Below are 20,458 nucleotides of genomic sequence, written 5' to 3'. Positions count from 1 at the left end.
TCCAAAATATAAGACTGGACAGGTATGTTCTATAAGTGGGGCAGCGGGTTGGCAATCTGCTAAGCTTCCTGCCCTGATTTGACATTCAGTAAGCTATTTTGGAAAGTGCTTCTCAGGAGCTGGCTTGACTGCAGCACTGCACCCCCACTGTTGAATAGCTTGTTAAATAGAATTCTTTGCCTAAACCTTACTGTCTTTCCCCCTCTATTAAACTCTGTCTCTTTAACCACACTTCTGATTACCCCTCAGTGTTGTTCTTTTGTCTGGACATCAGTTTTCCTCATGTCTCTTGTGGTGTCTTGGAGTGTTCTTCTATGTTAAAGGTGCTACAGTAATGCGGTTTGCTGTTGCATTACTCGACATCTGAACTCATGCTAGGGTGTCCACTTGGACATGGTACTGTAGGGCAGTTGGTGCCTTTGGACCTGTACCCCAGCAAGAGTTGGGTACTTTCAGGTGTCAAAGCAAGAAAAATCTGCAGTAAAGGATCCCATCTTTGTACTGTGTAGGAATGTGTATGGTTTGCGGGATGTTTCACTTGTTTGATAAATCTCTTTCCCTTCCCTACCCCCCATTCCACACATGTTTAGTTTAGTTTAGAGATACAGCACTGAAACAGGCCCTTCGGCCCACCGAGTCTGTGCCGAACATCAACCACCCATTTATACTAATCCTACACTAATTCCATATTCCTACCAAACATCCCCACCTGTCCCTATATTTCCCTACCACCTACCTATACTAGTGACAATTTATAGTGGCCAATTTACCTTTCAACCTGCAAGTCTTTAGACTTGTCGGAGGAAACCGGAGCACCCGGAAAAAACCCACGCAGACACAGGGAGAACTTGCAAACTCCACACAGGCAGTACCCGGAATCGGACCCGGGTCCCGGTAAATCTGAAGTGTTAGAGATAGATCTATAAGTACAGTTGAATGTGCTACTGTAGCTGTTAAGTATCCATTCGCTGTATTCTTTACCAGTTTGGCTGAGTCAAGTAGTATGTTGTCTGAAAGTCAGAAGGTTGAGAGTTCAAATCTTACTCTAGGACTTGAGCACATAATTGAAACTAACTGACTGACAGTACTGAGGGAGTGCTGTATCTGATCTCTGTAGGCATGGCACAATTCTAAGAGCAGGGTCTTGGCTAATAATCCTCCCTCTACCATCATCACCAAAAATAGATTAACTGGATATTCATTTTATTGCTATATGTGGGGCCTTGCTGTCCAGATACCATGTTTGGCTAGATAATTCTCTAATGTAATTACTTGAACTTTTACTTTAGTGTACTGTATTTGTTGCTCACAATGTAGTCTCCTCTACACTGGGGAGACCAACTGCAAATTGGGTGGATTGCCTTGCTCAACACCTCCCTTCAGTCTGCAAGTGTGCCCTTAAGCTTCCAATTGCTTGTAATTTGGATTTTCTGTCTCCCGTCTCTCCAGTGAAGCTCAACAGAAGCTCCGATAATCAGTGCCTCATCTTGCAACCTGGCACTTTACAGCCTTCTGGATTCAACAATTTCAGACTGTAACCACCTCTGTTGCCATTTATAGTTCCTTTAGAACCATCTTTTGTTTCTTTACTGTCCAATTATTCCTTTTGCCTGTACCATCATCTCTTTTGTAATTAAAACCACTCCTGCCTTATCACAGACCTTCCCTTTTGTTCTTCGCCAATTCCCTTTCCCTGCTTTTGCTTACTTTAAACCAGTTACATGTGTAACATTTCCATTTCTAACAAAAAGTCATGGACATGAAACTTTAAACTCTGTTTCTCTCTCCATAGATGCTGCCTGACCTGGTTACTTCTAGCATTTTCTGTTTATATTTCAGATTTTCAGCATCTGCAGTACTCTGCCTTGTTCCCAATGCTTGTACTATATAGGGCATAGGACACTCATGAGTGTCTCTTCTACGTTTAATATTTCACAGGTTTTTATGATGTATTCCCTGTTTGCCCTGATGGAGCCCAAAGCAAAATGTTTTCCGTTCCATAAGCTAGTAAGATAAATTGCAAACTGAATACTTTTTCTAATTTTGCTTATTTTGCTTTGTGGTCATGGTTAGTAGTCAGAAGAGAAACTGTGATTGAGTAGGATGTATCCATTTGAAGTGGTAAATTTGAGTTGCTGTTAACAGTCCATGCATGTTCTTTTACAGTAACATAATTAACCCTACTCATGAGTGTCTCTTCTACGTTTAATATTTCAGATTTCACTTATTAATTCCCCTTATCTCCTCTAAATTTTCTTGCTTTGCACACTAGCTGGCAAGATAGCTGGAGAAATGTTCTGACATTCTGCCCTATAATTAGGCAGTTGCTAGGTAGCACTTGATGATCTGGGCAACTTGCCATCCAGTTTTCACTTCTTCCCCACAGCAGCATGTTAAGATTGGGAATTCCACTATGCTGTGTCCCATCTTATTAATGAACTGTTAAAGTGGGTTTCTGTTGAGTGAACTTTTTTTTTCAGTTCAGCCCATTCTAAGCAAGAGTGCGTAAGAAATATTCATATTTTGGGAAGCACTTGCTTTATTTAAAAAAATTAACATTAATCCAAAAGTTAGAAATTATGCTATTTAAAAAAAAAAAAAAATCTACTTGAACTGGGTGCAACATTCAGGCAAACAAAGACAGATTTTGTCCTCCTTAACTTATATTTTGTCTGAAAACGTTTTGAAGTGTACAACATGAAAGTGAAATACTAGTGGATATTAATCTGTCACTGGTGGAAGACTCAAGAGCAATTTAAAGTGATGTATTCAGATTACCATACAAGCAAGGTATTGCTCAGCAGTTACATTTATTGGTTTATGTGATACCAAGAGCTGCTATAAGAACATAACTAGGAGCAGGCGTAGTTCATTCGGCCCTTCGAGCCTTCTGTGCCATTCATACTGGCTGATCATGGCTGCTATTCCTCAACACCTCTATAATCAGTGAAATAAGCCTATTTGAAAATGATTTGTTGTCAGTTCACCTATGGATTGATCTAACAATACGACAGTTTCTATGCCGTTGTCAAGTTTTCCCTATTTGTAAGTGTATCAATTAGCATGTTTCCAAGCAAACTTACCGGCAATTCTTACTCTTTAGATTAATGTAAATTTTAAAAAAATTTTCATTAAAAAAAAATCCACTGCCCACTGAGAATTTGAGTTATGTAAATTTTGTGTGGTTACTCCAGGAGACCCTTATAGGTGGCTAGCATTATTTTTATTTTGGGAGCTATCCTCTTAATTCCGGCTTGATCAAAATTTGAAACAATGTGCCTTCAGTTTATAGCATAAACCTCAAAATAAATTTATATATTCCAGAAAGCATTTTGGCTCCAGCTGATAGCATTGCCAGGTTGGTGACTTGACTTGGTGTCATATATATGCTGTGCAATAGGTTGCATTTTGAGTCTGGGGTTAGAGGCTACGTGTAAATTTTTAACTCACAATTATAAGTGGGTGTTTTTTTTTGAGGTATACACATTATAAGAAAAATCCTACATCAGTTGCCCATGCTTTAAATGAGCCACAGTAGTGCATGGGATGCACTGATAGCTCATTTATATTACAGCACTGTGTTGTGTCTGGAGATAGTAAAGTAGGTAAATGCAGTAACTACAGCGTTTCATTTTTTCACCTCCTAGTTCTACACTGTCTTCTGAGGTGAAATGCTTCCAGTGGTAAAGGTAAATGACTGTTAGTGATACTTTCTATCAAGTTCACCATTTTATTTTGTCTGTTCTTAGAGGAGTATTATGTGAAATCTTGGACAGCTTCAACCTAATACCTATCGAACTTAGAATTGCAGCACAGAAATGTCTCAGATTTTGGAACAAGCTGGCCATTTTATTAAGTCTATCAGGATGCTGCCGAAGGAGGATTCTAGGCGACTCTGCTGCAGTAGAGTGTTTAGTGGCGTTAAAGCGTACTGTTCGGGCAGAAGAGAATGAGATTTTTCTCTACTTCTGATAGAATTTTCTGAGTAACATGTTTGATGTCATTTCTTAGGTTAACAAGATCAAAATATGTTTTGTTGTGCAGACCTAATTAGTTTTAAGAACTGAATGCAGTGAGTTAAAGTAAGGTTGGAAAATGGATCTGTGGATTTATTCATCCAGGATGAACTTTCTCAAAATATTCAAGCCTTGAGCTGTTTATTGCAAAATACAAGGGTTTACATTGTTTTTAATGTAGTATTTGCTTTTTGCCACTGGAGGCCCTTATGAACCATAGTAGATCTTCATCTGATGAGAAAAGCACTTGCAGTGCTCCGTTAATTTTACTTCTGATGTCCCAGGGAATCTTAAACTGAAATTTTCTGCACACCTTGCTCACCAAATAAAGCATTCCTGACCTTGAAGTTTGCAATATTTCATCTGTAATAACATTATTTATCATTTTTAAGTTACTGTTGGTCATCCAGCCTTCCCATTTTCTTAAAGTTGGTATTTCCATTGAGGGTTACTGATATGGTTTAAAAGTATTTGACTTGGAGTAATCTCTCTCCTAAATAGGTCGTCTTCCCTCCGTCCAAATGAAGTGACGAGATGAATGTCTCAATCACCTTGTTGAGTGTAAAAAGTTAATTTTAATTTTTTTTACTAACAGATGGGAATGTTGGGAACTCCTAGTCCTTATGGACAGCCATACGGGCAGAGCACTAGTCAGGCGCTGGGCACTGGCGGACTTGGGCAGCAGATGCAAAACAAGGGTGGTTTAGGGAACAGTCTGCCTCCGTTTACAATGGACAAGAAACCTGCTGGTGGTGCTGGGATACCAAACCTGGTGAGTGCTGAGAGGTTCACATATCTCAAATTTCACACTTCCTCCTTTTCTGACTTGTCAAGTGCATATTCCTTTGAGGAATTCATAGTCAAACTGAATAAATGTTGGACCAGTTTTTTTTTTCAAGGGGGTAATCAAGAGGGCACTGAAAGAACTAGTTCAGCAACAATGTTTGCTGGTCGTTAGATGCCTCAAGTTTAAAAATGGAACAGAACCCCTGGTAACAGGAGAAAATGTGAGCAGAGAAGTCTGTAGTGTGCCCCTTGATTGGACAAGCCCAGGCAGCAGCTTGCACCTGAAAGAGAGCAGAAAACTTGCTGGCTTTTGGTTGTAGAGTCAGTAAGTAGCTGATAGTTAGCCTGCTGCTGAAGAAGGGAAGGAAGGAGAGAAGACCACAACCCAGCTTGCCTTCCAGCATCTCTAAAAGACCCTGAGAAGTCCAATGTCTCAATTCATCTGGTCTTTGAAGAAAGCCTGCTAAATTAGTTCTCAATGCCGCCTGAAAAGAACTGTTTTAAAAGATCCCAGTGACCTGTCTATAGGTACCTGGAGGCTAGACTGTATGCCGGTTTTGGAACAACATATCTCATCTGTTTTCTTCTTTGATTTTTTTTTGAATGACGGAGCAGGCCCAAAGGACTAAATGGCCTACTCCTGCTCATGTTTCTATGTATGCTTCAAAAAATGAGCAAGTTAACAGCCCAAGTGTTTTTTTTGTCTGTAACAGAGCTCTGAATTTTAAAAAATCCCTTTTATTTTTCCAGTTACCCTGTATGTATGTGAGTGTGAGGGGCTAAGGTTTTAAAAAAAGGGGATTTTAAAAATTTAAATCCGTGTTTAATAAACTTATAATTTTGATGTTCATTGAAGAAATCTGGTTAGTGTGTTCTATTCTGGGAAAAAGAGTATATGATTCCCACTTGCTGATAGTCAAAATTTTTTAAATATATGTTGTGACCTGTGGAGAAGTGGGACCAGCTTAAACAGCGCACTCCTCACACCTCTGTTGTAACACTATAGATAAAAATAGTCCCTAATAATTCGATATGCAGACTTGTGCCCATTTCCTTTTGGGTGTCAGCCTTGTCTCAGTGGTAGCATTCTTGTCTCTGGTCATGAATTCAAGTCCCATTCTGGAGACTTAAGCACATGATAGGCTGACACTTCAGTGCAGTACTGAGAGTGTGCTGCGTTGTTGGAGGTGCTGTCAGATATGATAAACTGAGACCCTGGCTGTCCTTTTTAGCTGAGCAGAAAAGATTCCATGGCTTGAATAAGAGCTGGGGGTTTTCCCGATGCCCTGGTTAATATTTATCCCCCAGCCAGCATTACTAAATATAGATTACCTGATCATGATCTCATTGCTGTTTGCGGGACCTTACTGTATACAAATTGACTGCTGCATTCTATAATGCAGCACTGACTATACTTTTTTTAAAGTACTTTATTGGTTGTAAAGTGCTTTGGGATGCCCTGATGATGTGAACGGCGCTATGTAAATGCATGTTCTTTCTTTAAAGTCGCAGCAGCCTTCTCCAGTGCAGCAGGGAGGAATAGGGCAACCCCCAGGGCAGGGAATGGGTTCTGCACCCACAGCAGATCCAGAGAAACGAAAACTCATCCAGCAACAACTAGTTCTTCTCCTGCATGCACATAAATGTCAGCGTCGGGAGCAAGCCAATGGTGAGGTACGACCCTGCAACTTACCACACTGTCGAACCATGAAGAATGTCCTCAATCACATGACCCACTGTCAGGCTGGCAAATCCTGTCAGGGTGAGTATGGACTGAATGGTAACATGAATATTGGGAACAAACACTTGTCTGACATTTCAGTTACACAGGATTTCTTGTACTCCCTGTTTAAATTATTTAGCATAGTTTGGGGTTCCTTTGACATTATTTACATTGCTTAGTAAAATGCAATATGCATCAAAGCATTTATGTTAATTTTCTCCCATTGACACATTATGGTGCCAAGTGCTTATGGAAGTTTCCAGGGTCAAATTTGATAAGAATCTGTTTCTATTTCAGTTCACCTGTGGTTACATCCTGTTCATACCATCTGATGTACAAAAGAGTAGAATTTCTGTGATTTAGGCTGAGGTGCTAAATTTACAGCTCTGAACTCTCTCAAATTTCTTTCTGATAGTGATGTTTGTCTGCCCTCTTTTTTCTTTATGATCTTTACAGTTGCGCACTGTGCTTCATCACGTCAGATCATCTCCCACTGGAAGAATTGCACAAGGCATGACTGTCCTGTCTGTCTCCCTTTGAAAAATGCTGGGGACAAGCGTAACCAGCAATGTAAGTCTACCTGCCTTCAAAAGTCTGCAAAAAGAATGATGCATAAAGTCCACTTGGGGTTTGTTTTTTTTAAATATACACTTGAATAATATAGCTGTGGTTTCAAAATATATATTTACGACTGGTAGTCTTGATTTTGTTGAATTGCTTCACAGTAGAAAAGTAATTTCCATGCTTTAGATCCAGTCGTGTTTTTGGTAAATAGTGAAGAATTATTCTGAAGAATCTGGTGTTTTTCACTGCTTTGAGGAGTGCCTTATTAAATGTGCCTCTGAGAACCTTGGATATAAGCTACAGGGCAAGTTTGTGCAAAGGGGATTTCACATGTCATTGTGTTCAGCAAGCCAGCTGATGTGCTATTTTGTAAGGGCAGGAATGTATTATCATGTAATGCACAAGATATTCTGCTAAATGAAACCCTTACTTCAAGGCCACAAAGTCTCAAGTGTTAAGTAAATGGAGACCCCAGTTAATCAGGGGCTAATCTTTGTGATGGAACTGTGCAGATTGGAAAATACTTGTTTCAGGCTCCAGGTTCTGACCAACCAGCCTTACATGATTGACTTTCTTCACTTTTTGTATTACATTCGTAACACTTTTTTTGGGTGTGTGTATAAAATTCACGTAACCGTAGTGATTTGCTGGTAAGCATGTACTTGTGATAGATTAGTATGTGTTCCTCACAGTGAAGATCCATTTTATGGTGTTTTATGTATAATATATGATCAGGGCCACTGATTTAAGAACAGTTTGATTTACAATATTACAGATTTTATGGGTGTTACTGGTATTTCCAGGATCTAATGATGTGATTATTGTGGGAATTGTATAACTGTGGCCTTGAATTTTAGCTTGCTTTTTTTGAATTCCAGGGAATGGAGATATTTTTGTTGTAGCCACAGTCCCCAAAGGACCATAGGCATCTCTCCCCATTAGAGAGAGACAGTTGGTGATGTATAGCTTGAGGGTCACCATGGAGATGTTTTAGGTTTAAGGTATGTAGGCGGTGTTACAGAGAAGGATGTGCTGATGTGGTTTGAGGTGTGGATGTGTAATGGGAAGAGGACATTGGTGTGAAGAAGGACAGATGGGTGTCAAAGAATCAGGGAAGAAGGTTGGGACTAAAAGTGGTGGGAGGGTGGCCTTGGTGTGTTGAAGAGGTGGTTTGTTGAATGTGGCAATCCTGGAAGGTGATCCTGGTGTATGTTATATAGTAGGAGAGGGTTAAAATGCTGCTTAGAAAAGTGATACAGCCAATTTGTGGCCATGGAAACCTAAATTCTTTGTAGTGTTTACTGTGCTTCTATATTATTAAAAATGCAGTTTAGTGTTTAAAAGAACATAAAAGTTGGTTTTTGGATCATAGTCGGGAATGCAAAATTAGGGTTTTTTTAAACCACCAGTAGGTGTAAGGCATGGGCAGGCGAGAACAGGAAAGCTTCAACGTTTGGATTGTGTTACAGCTGAGGCGGGAGGAGTGCATTGTTAATTCAGTCCCATTTCTCCACAGGTGACAACATATCAATAAATTTTCCCACTTACCAAAACAGTCAATTAGATACTCTTATTTGTCCCCAGAATAAAGCACATCAACCAGGTTTCTATATTAAACAACAAAATTATCTGTTTATTATAAAGCAAGTCTTAACCAATAATGAAGTAAATAAGTAAATATATATGCGAATTGAAATTAAATTAAAGCCCCTTATTTTTATCCTAGCCCTCACACACACTTACATACACAACTGGTTAACGGGGGGAAGAGGGATTTTTGTTTAGAGCTGTTACAAAGAAATAGAAGGAACAAAAAAAAACTTAAGACTGCAGAGAAGATATGGAAGGAAGTCCTTTGTTTTGGCAAGGTGTCCCAAAGTCGAATAGGTAGCTGCCACTAGGAATCTTGCCAGGCGAGGTTGATGAACAGTCTGTTTGAGTAGGTATTCAAAGTTCAGCTACAGAAAGCTTCACATAGGTCTTAGATCAGGTGTGCAGCAACAAAAGTTTCCGTTCTTACGCATTCGATGCAAAGTTCTTTTAAAGATGCAAGGTTTCTGCAAACTTTCAGGATTTCTCCAAAATATAGGAGGCAACAATATAACTTCATACAGAGTTTGCTTTTCAAGAGTAGGGATTCTTCAAACAGAGCTAAGAGTGGTTTGGATTTTCTGTCCTCCTAGCAGATCAATAAGCAAAACTCCAGTTGCCCCTTTTATCCAAAACCAGCTGGTTTCTTTTAACAGTTCAAAATGAAGCCAACATTTTATTTTCCAGGCAAGTTCTATGACACCATAAATTCTGACTTGTCAATAAGCAAAAACTCTTACGTCAAAACACAGCCTCTTGCTATGTTTACTTGAAATCGTGTGCCTTCCAGTAAAAACTTGTTTACTGGTCAACCTTTTGTTGACCTTTTTTTAAAAAAAACCCCCACAAAATTCAGCAATCTCCCAGATGATTCAATGTCCATGAAATCCTTTTCAGTTTTTAAAAATATAGATTAAGTTTTAACAAAAAATAGAAATCTCGTAACAGGTGATAGTAGTGAGAAATTACAGAATGGAGCGAATTGAAGGAGAGTGGCATGTACCATTGTGGGTAAAGATACTATGGGGAATTGAGACTTCAGCCCTTCCCTTCGTTTTAATAAAATGAGATTTCAATGATTTTATTGGAGATGACTGCTACTTGTACCATTTGACTTTTTAAATAGATGTTCCCCAAAATCCTGAGGAAGCTGTTTTGGAAATATTTCCAAATCATTTTCTGGTTAGAGGCTTTTGAGGTACTGGTCAGGCAATGTGAAGTGAGAGGAAATCACAATTAGACGAGAGGACTGAAAAGAAAAGTTCGATGAGGCCAGTTTGGAGGGTCAGACGAAGCATGCAACAGATAACCTTGGGGTGGGGGCTGCACGGGATGTGGGCAGGATGTGTCCAATAGCTTGGGTCAAGTCAGAGGAAGCCACTTCAGACATCAGGTCAGCATATGATATTGGAAGAGGTAGCAGGGTAGAGCCATTGTAGTCTCTGGAAACTGGTATTCTGGAGACCAGGATCGGCTGATTTAGACATGAAACTCAAAAGTACTTATTGGGAGGCGAGGATAATACAATTAGGGTTAACAGGATGTTCGAATGAATGTGACAAGTTGAGAAGCAATAACTAAATAGGGAGTTCACTTACACAACAACAACAAGAAATGCTGGATTCACTCAGCAGGTCTGGCAGCATCTGTAGAAAGAGAAGCAGAGTTAACGTTTCGGGTCAGTGACCCTTCTTCGGAACTCACTTATATGTGTTTACAATTTCTGTGATGTTCTAAAGATGTCGTTTTGTTACAAATGCAAACCTTTTATTTAAAGAAATGCTGTGCATTCCATCCCAGAAACTGAAATTTACTGAGCATGAATTGACCTTTGCACACTTAGAAGCAGCTGCAATTCCAGGAAGTACTAAGTGCCAGCTTTAAAGGTACTGGGCAGTGTAGCAGCTAAACATCAACACTGTGTTGTAGGAGATCCAACCCTTACTTGTGTTAGGGTTAATATTGTTCTGTTTCTCCACCTCCAGCCCCAGTAAATTTAGTCGGTGGCAGGAACTTGGTCATCTCAAAGGAAAGATGTTTTTTCTGAACTCTGAATTTGATTTATGTGCCTCTTCTTCCTCATCTTTCCACAGCATTACTAGCTGGAGCAGCTGTAGGATTAGGAAACTCATTAGGGTCGGTAGGGATTGGACAGCAGAACACGCCAAGTTTAAACACTACCAGTCAGATCGACCCAAGCTCTATAGAGAGAGCCTATGCAGCACTTGGACTCACGTATCAGGGTAACCAGATGCAGCCTCAACCTCAGATGCAGAACCAGCAATCGTCTCAGTCTTCACAGGGGCACCAATCTCTGCGGTCTATGAATGCTATGGGTAGGTACAAACAAACTGCATGCAAAATGGGTACAGCTCAGATTCTTAGTTATTATCCATCCACAAAGTGTGGTTGTGCAGTTCTCTAGAAATCTACATCCCATTTTGTGGATGCGTGTTTAAATAACTGTCCATATAAGTGCAGGTATTTCACATAAAACAAGCTAAGCATTTAACTCCCTTTCAATACTTGCCTTATCAAAAGCCCACAAGAGCTGAGCATTGTTCACTTGGCATCCTGTTGGACTGAACTGACTGTTAGTGACTATTCAGAATCGCATTTTCCTTGTTTTAAGGGACAAATCCAAGGCAAGTAGGGCGGCATAGTGGCGCAGTGGTTAGCACCGCAGCCTCACAGCTCCAGGGACCCGGGTTCAATTCCGGGTACTGCCTGTGTGGAGTTTGCAAGTTCTCCCTGTGTCTGCGTGGGTTTCCTCCGGGTGCTCCGGTTTCCTCCCACAAGCCAAAAGACTTGCAGGTTGATAGGTAAATTGGCCATTATAAATTGTCACTAGTATAGGTAGGTGGTAGGGAAATATAGGAACAGGTGGGGATGTTTGGTAGGAATATGGGATTAGTATAAATGGGTGGTTAATGGTCGGCACAGACTCGGTGGGCCGAAGGGCCTGTTTCAGTGCTGTATCTCTAATCTAAAAAAAAATCTAATAAGTCTTGGGTATATTGAAGCAGTTTGAATTGTGGAGTCTACTGAACTTGGATTGACTAAATTGCCACTCTATTTAATGTTTACAGTTAATATATTTATAAAAATTTTGACTTGTCTCTGTAATCCTGTTAACTGTAGTATTGGATGACAGAATGGGTTCAGGTGAGAAACCGCCAGATGGAAATCAAAAATCTACATGAAACCCTGTATATCGGGGCTCTGAATGGAAGAATGGCAACAGGCAGACAGTTGCAGAGCTTGCAGAGGGCAAGAGGTCTTGTCTTTTACCAACTTGACTATAGTAACCAACTGACTAAAATACATTCATGACATTTTTCTGATGATTCAGATTATAGAACACTGTTGGGGTAAGGTTGCAACAAAAGAAGTACTATGTATCCCCTTCAAAAAGTATCAATTTTGCATCATGGCCCATTTCACCATATCTTTCTTTATACTACTTTATAACTGAGACGTTGTTAGAATGTGAGGCAACAGTGGGAATTGGTACCTGCCTGCGAACTAAAGATTTTCATCACTCTGAATGTTTTAGAATTCTGCTGATGATCTTTTGAATGGTTTTACAGGTACCAGCCAAATGGGTGTGAATGGAAGTAACGTGGGTGTGCAGGCCCCCAACCAGCAGTCCAGCTTACTGCACGATGCTATGCTGCTGTCATCCATGACCTCACCTAAGTACGTCTAGGATTAATTCTTGCTCCTTGTTTCTGGTTTCATTGTCTTTTCTCTGAAGTGCTTCATATAGTGTAAAAATAAAAGCCTAAATTTGGATGCCACTGTTGCTTGTCAACCAAGAGCTGCATTGCCCTTTTTTCCTTTGACTAAGTTGAGGAGTTCTGCTGTCAGGCGCCGTCATGTATCGCCTGACAGTGAAATGAAATGTGGTCATATCTGTGCCTCATTTAATACAGAATTATTGCAAATCTGTAACAGAAGAGCCATGAAGGCCAACAGATTGTTCTTTGTAGTCTTGCCTGTTAAATTTCCAACTTCTTGGTGTGAGTAATACATACAATTTTTGATGCTTTCAGCCCAATGCTAAGTGATGGCACAAGTGTTAGTAATCTAAATGCAGTGCCTACAGCAACGCCCCCTTCAAGTACTGGCATTCGGAAATCATGGCATGAAGACGTCACTCAGGACCTACGCAATCACCTTGTTCACAAACTGTAAGTGGTCAGCTGAATATGGAGGAGCTAGATATTGTCACTGTGGTGATAATTTATTAATTGCAGTCATGGGATGATTGGAATTTTTGTGACCTAATGTGTACAACTTTGCTTTGTTTTTCTTGAGTAGCAGTTTATTCTTCCTTTCCACCAATTTTCTCCTCTTGATGTTTTGAGTCTTTTTTTTTTGAATACAGTTCCCCAGGACGTCAGCTTCTTGTATGTTGCTTCCACTTCACATTCTTGAAGTGTGAGCTAAACTGACTATCAGCAACCTCTTTGATTGTGGGGAACAGTGAAATGAAATGTGGTCATATCTGTGCCTCATTTAATACAGAATTATTGCAAATCTGTAACAGAAGAGCCATGAAGGCCAACAGATTGCTGACAGCAAGCCTCAACTCTGTGTTCACCCCATATGCTCACACATGTAACTCCAGCTTGGGTCATACAAAAACTATCAGAATCAGAATCCTGGCTGACTTTTCTGATCTATAACACGTGGACACTCGATTCACTTGTAGCTATTGACACCAGAGATCACCTAATACCACAGGCAGATTTCACTCCAAGACCTGATCTGTACAACTTCACTGCATGCTGCTTTAACCAATTGAGTTGAGGGAGTTGTCACAAATTATTTCTGATGGTTTTTGCTATCGTAATAATTTTCATGAGTGTGTGTTTAAATCTCAGGAATCTCAAAGGCAGTTCACAAGATGTTATCCTTGGACTTGAATTTCCTCAACTTGCTTATTGATTTTGAATTTTACACTCACACCTCACCAGTTTTAATGAATTTTCCTACAACTGAATCTGAAAATTAGTGTTGGACAAAACTTAGTACATTGTTATTACGACAAACCTCTTGAATTCAAATGTTGCATATTCAGCTTTTAAATTTGTGTTTAAACAGTTTATGCCATTTGTCATCACAATTACTTGCATACAAACATATGTACCAAGTCATTTTACATTTTTTTTTTAAAACACGACTAATCTCCTGCAAACTACTTTTCTCCACATTATGCTTATCATCTTGGATTGAGCTGCTGCAGATTTGTACCTGCACCTTTGTTTGCCTTGTTTCTATTGTAGTGTGTATATCTGTGAGGTGACAGTGACTGCCCTTGACATCAAGGCAGCAGTTGACCGAAGGAGCCCTAGCAAAACTGGAGTCAGTGGGAATCAGGGGAAACATTCCGCTGAGTGGAGTCATACCTGGCAAAAAGGAAGATGGTTGTGGTTATTAGAGGTCAATCATCTCAGTCTCGGGGCATCACTGCAGGAGTTCCTCAGGATAGTGTCCCAGTTACAACCATCTTCAGCTGTTTCATCAATGACCTTCCCTCCATCATAAGGTCAGAAGTATGGATGTTCGCTGATGATTGCACAATGTTCAGCACTATTCGCGACTCCTCATACTGAAGCGGCCTGTATCCAGAATCCAGATGCAGCAAGACCTGGACAACATCCAGGCTTGGGCTGATAAGTGGCAAGTAACATTCGCGCCACACAAGTGCCAGGCAATGACCATCTCAAAGAAGAGATAATCTAACCATCTCCCCTTGACATTCAATGGCATTACTATCACTGAATCTCCCACTATCAACATCCTGGGGTCACCATTGATAGAAACTGAACTGGACCAGCCAAATAAATGCAATGGCTACAAAAACAGGTCAGAGGCTGGGAATTATGTAGTGAATAACTTGCTGACTCTCTCATGCCTATCCACTATCTACAAGGCACAAGTCAGGAGTGTGATGGAATACTCTCCACTTGCCTGGATGCGTGCAGCTCCAACAACACTCAAGAAGCTCAACACCATCCAGGACAAAGCAACCTGCTTGGTTGGCACACCATCCACCACCTTCAACATTCACTCCCTCCACCACCGATGCACTGCAGCAACTCAGCAAGACTCCTTTGACAGCACCTTTCAAACCCGCGACCTCTACCACCTAGAAGGACAAGGGCAGCAGATGCATGGGAACACCACTATCTGCAAGTTCCACTCCAAGCCACACACCATCCTGACCTGGAACTATATTGCCATTCCTTCAATGTCGCTGGGTCAGAATCCTGGAAATCCTTTCCTAACAGCACTGTTGGTGTACCTACCCCAAATGGACTGCAGCAGTTCAATAAGGCAGCTCATCACCACCTAATCAAGGGCAATTAGGGATGGGCAATAAATGGTGGCATAGCCAGCTATGCCCACATCCCCCAAACAAATAATAAAAAAAGACTTAAGTAATTTCCCCTCTCCCTTACGTCTCTAACTTTTTCCTAACCGCACAATAGCTATTAGCACCTAGATGCTTAAGAATAGGCCAAATAATAAGTGCAAGTCAGAAAAATACTGAACAGTGAGGAGGGTAGTAACAGACTTCAGAAAGTTATATAAAAGCAAAATACTGCAGATGCTGGAAATTTGAAATAAAAACAAAGTGCTGGAAAAACTCAGCAGATCTGGCAGCATCTGTGGAGAGAGAAGCAGAGTTAACATTTCAGATCCTTGACCTATCAGAATTGGCAGATATAAGAAATGTAAAAGATTTTAAGCAAGTGAAGCAGGGGTGGGGCAAGAGATAACAAAAGAGAAGGTATTGATAGGACAAGGTCACAGAATAGCTGACCAGAAGGTCATGGAGCAAAGGCAAACAATACGTTAATGATGTGCTGAAAGACAAAGCATTAGTACAGATAGGGTGTTAGTGGACTGAAAACTGAACAGCCACAAGCACAAACATGAAAAAAAATCAGTGGGTTGGCACAGTAGAAACATACTGAACACCCCCCCCCCCCCCCCCCCACCCCCCCTGCCCCTGCTCACATCTCTGTCCTGGGATTGCTGCAGTGTTCCAGTGAATATCAACGCAAGATCAAGAAACAGCATCTCATTTACTGATTTAGGCCTGCCGGACTGAACATTGAGTTCAATAATTTCAAAGCATGACGGGCCCCCCTTATCTTTAGTTGTTTTTTCTGTTTTCTTTTTTGTGATGATTTTATTTTAATTTGTTCAGTTTGTTTCTACTGTGCCTACCCACTTTTTTTTCATGTTTGTGCTTGGAGGAGAATGGTGGGGATGTGGTAGGGAATATGGGATTAATGGAGGAGTAGTATAAATGGGTGGTTGTTGGTCGGCACAGACTCAGTGGGCCGAAGGGCCTGTTTCAGTGCTGTGTCTATCTATAAATAAATAAACATAGGGGAAAGAAATTACACAGTGTGTTGTTTTGATCTGGAATGCACTGCCTGAAAGGGTGGTAGAAGTAGATTCATTCATGGCTTTCAAAAGGGAATTGGATGAACACTGGAAGGGAAAGATATTACAGGGCTATGGGAAAAGAGCAAGGGAGTGGGACTAATTGGATAGCTCTACCAAAGAGCCAGAACAGACATGATGAGCTGAATGTTCTCAGAACTTTTAATATAAGATTTCAGTACTTGGGCAACCAGTGGACAAACCAATTATCCTCCATGGAGAAATCTTAAGTTTTTGTAAACAAAGCATTTTATCGGTGCCTATTTTTACCAGATTGCTGCCACTCACTGATACATTTGATTTAAAAAATGGAATATATTTAAGCCATGAGGTTTATAGCATAGGATTTATATCCTAGTGTAAAATTTGTTAGTATTTTACTGAAAGTGTTTTAACAAAAGTAACTGTTGGAACTCCTTAAAATCTATCTCTTTGGCCAAGTTTTTGGTCACTTGTCCTAATATCCCCATTTTCTCAGTGTCTATTTTTGTCTGATTATGTTAAGGCACTATATAAATGCAAGTTGTTATTGAATATTAACAATAATTCAATGAGATCATGGCTGATCTGTGATCTAACTCCATATACCCACTTTTGCCCCAAATCTTTTAATAGCTTTGGTTAACCAAAATTTATCAATCTCAGATTTAAAATTAACAATTGACTTAGCATCAGTTGCTGTTTGTGAAAGACTTCCTGGTGTTTGTGAGGAGCTACAATAGACCCTTTACAATTTTAATATATTTAAATTGTCTCCTTAGTGTTTAACGTTATCATTCTGAATGTACCACATTGCCATACAATTCATGAGTTCTGAATATGCCATGGTGCTATACAATTAATCGAATATATGCAATGCCACGTGTTTTAAGGATCACTGAATTATTTGGATAAGTTCACCTGACCAAAAAGAGGGTAGCATAACTTAGTGATATGAATTGTAAGAGTCAGGGTATTTCATTTTGCAACTCAGCATTTTAATAAGGGGCGTGCTCTTTTGAGTTGAAGATTTATACTATATTAATGTTTAGTTTAAAGGTTGTTTCAAAATTTCAGCTCGCTGCACAATTGCATATTGTGTAATGATTGGTTCCCTATATACAGAGTTCAAGCCATATTCCCAACACCTGACCCAGCAGCATTAAAAGACAGGCGGATGGAAAACCTGGTGGCTTATGCACGAAAGGTGGAAGGTGACATGTATGAGTCTGCCAACAGCAGGGTAAGTTATAATTTGATATTTTGGTTGTGGCACAGTTTGCCTTAAGCTAAGTGAAAAGCTGGGGTTATCTGCTTTTCACTGAGGCCAAAGATTAATTTCTATTATAAATGTAAAAGTAGGCATGCTTTGCTGTATAATTGTTTATGAAAAATGAACTATGCAATATGGTAAATACAGTTAAATAATACAGCAACTGCCAAGTAAATAGATATGAGCTTGCTGCCATCATTTCAGTATTCTACCCAAAATTGCAAAGCCAAACTGATGATCATTTGTTTCAGCCACATGAAAGGATGCAAACTGTGTGTAAACAAACGGGCAGGAATTCTATGACTATATTTTCTGTACAGTGTTAGAATGGCAGTAGGTTGAAGAAATTATACAGCTCATGGATAAACATGGTGAACAATTGGGCCACCTGGAATGAGCTTCAGATGTCCATTGGTAACATGCAAGGAATCAGCTAATTTGCATGTTTACTTACTCTCCGTTAGAATTTTTTTTACTGAATTGCAACGTAGGTTAATTACTCTTTCCCACCCTGTATCACTGGGCTTTCTTTTGTTTCCATCAGATCTTCTCATCTTGCATCTTTAAAAAAAAATCAATTTTCTAAAAAAATTCAATTTTCTCGTATGTTTTGAAAATTCAGGCAGAGTACTACCATTTGCTGGCTGAGAAGATCTACAAGATTCAGAAGGAACTGGAGGAAAAGCGTCGCACCAGGCTTCAGAAACAGGGTGTAATGCCAAACCAAAGTGGTATGTTACCTACAGGAGCAGCCCAACCCCCAAGCATGGCTCAACTGCAGGCTGGACTCACTCCAAGTAAGAAGGGTTTTTGCACATTCGAAAGTTCGTTAAAATGGGAAGTATGGATAATGAAATGTTGGTTCATTTTATGCTCATTAAAGCCCATGATGCATTTGCTGTGGACTTTTCCTTGCAACTTAACCATAACTAAGGAACGGTAATAGATCAGCTGGCTGCAGTGTTCTATAGAGCTATGGTATTCTGTCACTGACCCAGAGAGCATGTTAAAATTGTATCTCATGTTTGGTCATACTGATAATTCACATCACAACTTGTTAAAAGTATACCAATGGAATTTTTATTTATTTAGAAATATATTTGTAATTGGTTCAATAAATTAACAAAATTAATTTAAATCTGCCAAATCTGATGGTCTAATGGGTGAAGGCTTCAGCCATTTACTGCTAAACCATATAGAAGTTTTATTTCCCGGACTCTGCTGCATTAGCTGGTGTCAGCTGCAGCAGCAGTTGGGACTTTGAATTTGGCCCTTATGCCCCTAGACTAAGAAAGGGGAAAACGATCAGTTGGATAGTTATCTAATGATTCCATCTGAAAAGTGAGCTTATGTGAATGTCAGCTGCCAACTGGACAGGGTTTGCATGTGGTAACCCCATAGTTAGATAGTCAATCGGCATTCAGAGTCTTGACTCATATGCACAGAAGAATTGTGACTTAGATGGTATCAGAGGACTGCCAGTGTTGTGGAATTGTATCCCAGTATGCCGGTGCCTTTGAGAAAAAGGGAGCGATTAAAAAGAGTAAAAGCTTTAGAATACACAGGTCACACAGGTCAATCAGCATCTGTAAAGAGAAAGGGCAAGTTATGACATATATGGCATGTACCCCTCATCCGAAACGTAAAACCAAATTACACTTGTCTAAAAATTAAACCAATAACAATCCTTGCTTTTGTGTTAATTTCCCCTTTCGCTGTTATGCATAAAGAAAATTAGAACCATCTCTTGGGATTCCTGTATAACTACTACTGTTAGTGAAAATAATTGGCTGTGTGGCCTCAGGAATTGTGCTTTTAATTAGCAGTACTTGAATGGCTAATTGAAATGGAAGCTGTCACATTTGCCTCTGATTAGTAATGGCACTGGATGAGCCAATGTGTGATTGTTTTTCGTGCATTGTGGATATTTGTTTTTTTTCCTCTGATTTCCCGCTGAAAGTGCTGACTTTGCAGTAGTATGGTTTTACTATTGCTGACAGCTTTCCAGTACCTTAGCCAAGTGTGCCATTCTTTTTGTGATCCTGGGCAGTAAGTATTGGCAGTTTATTTGACCACAGGAAGAGGGCATCACTGCCAAGCCTTATTTAACCTTCATCTGTCATGTGTACATGCACTTCCGAGAGAAACACTCTGTTGCATAGAGGAGAATGAAACCAGATTGGAAGCACTTGAAGTGAGCCATCATAGAAGATGTTTGTTCCCTACGCACAGATACTCACATGTTGTAGTTAGATGAGCAGGCAGTAGTCCTGTTTGGCATGTAGCCCATCAATGGAAGGTGAAGCCAGCCTTATGTCTTGGAAGATATTCCATTATATCTGCAGTGAAAACATTTTATAAATTGCTATCTTGTGAACAGATTTGTACACGCCATCTGTCACCTTCTGGTACACAGTTGTGAAAAATAATGTTGAAATACAGGTCAGTGCAGTCTGGGGAATATTCCCGTGTGTTCGAAAGGCTGCCGTAGCATCATATTCAGGATTATAAAACCAGAAGAGTGTCAATTGGGAAAGACAAGATTAATAGTTGAATTTGCCTTAGTGTTTCATTGACCCTGTCCCTTGATGATGCCAGGGAAATTGCCTGCTTTTGTAAAGTACTGACATATGCCGTTTGTTTAAACCTGGTCTTGTTGCATTTTAGATGGCCCGCTTTCTGACCCGACCCTTATGCGGCCAAATGTGCCAAGCCAGATCATGAACCGGATGCAGACCCCAAGTGGTAAAATACATATTTCAAAATGTATTTCTTGTGTACAAGTATATGGTGTAATCTAGTTATACTGATCATTGCCTAGACCAATTGCAAACTGTTTACTAACCAACAACCTGTCTCCAATAACTTATTGATCGTATAGCCCTCGGTGCAGTTTGGTGGTAGTCACAACTTTAGGCGCAGTTCCTCATTTCTGCAGTTGAGTCAGTCACCTGATCTGTAATATGGTTAATCTACAGTCTAGTGTATGAATAGATAATGACATTACTAAAGGTTCCTTATCTGGTTAACTGTAAAGGGTCCTGAAGATGACTGTTCGCC

The 20,458-nt window shown here is 40.0% G+C and overlaps 1 protein-coding gene across 1 annotated transcript in view; it reads left to right on the top strand.

The window, feature by feature from the left end:
- The window catches only part of LOC137353296 (histone acetyltransferase p300-like), a 125,565-nt gene that overhangs the window by 41,578 nt on the left and 63,529 nt on the right, over positions 1–20,458 (top strand). The window contains exons 3-11 of the mRNA XM_068019407.1: positions 4,612–4,788; positions 6,309–6,564; positions 6,982–7,095; positions 10,773–11,015; positions 12,270–12,378; positions 12,735–12,872; positions 17,251–17,368; positions 18,021–18,195; positions 20,066–20,143. Coding sequence (XP_067875508.1) covers positions 4,612–4,788; positions 6,309–6,564; positions 6,982–7,095; positions 10,773–11,015; positions 12,270–12,378; positions 12,735–12,872; positions 17,251–17,368; positions 18,021–18,195; positions 20,066–20,143 — 1,408 coding nt within the window. The remainder of the gene's footprint in view (positions 1–4,611; positions 4,789–6,308; positions 6,565–6,981; positions 7,096–10,772; positions 11,016–12,269; positions 12,379–12,734; positions 12,873–17,250; positions 17,369–18,020; positions 18,196–20,065; positions 20,144–20,458) is intronic.

Source organism: Heterodontus francisci, chromosome 41 (genome assembly GCF_036365525.1).
Source record: "Heterodontus francisci isolate sHetFra1 chromosome 41, sHetFra1.hap1, whole genome shotgun sequence".
Classification (NCBI taxonomy): domain Eukaryota; kingdom Metazoa; phylum Chordata; class Chondrichthyes; order Heterodontiformes; family Heterodontidae; genus Heterodontus; species Heterodontus francisci.
The sequence above is the reverse complement of the archived record's forward strand: the minus strand, read 5'-3'. Positions and strand labels throughout refer to the sequence as shown.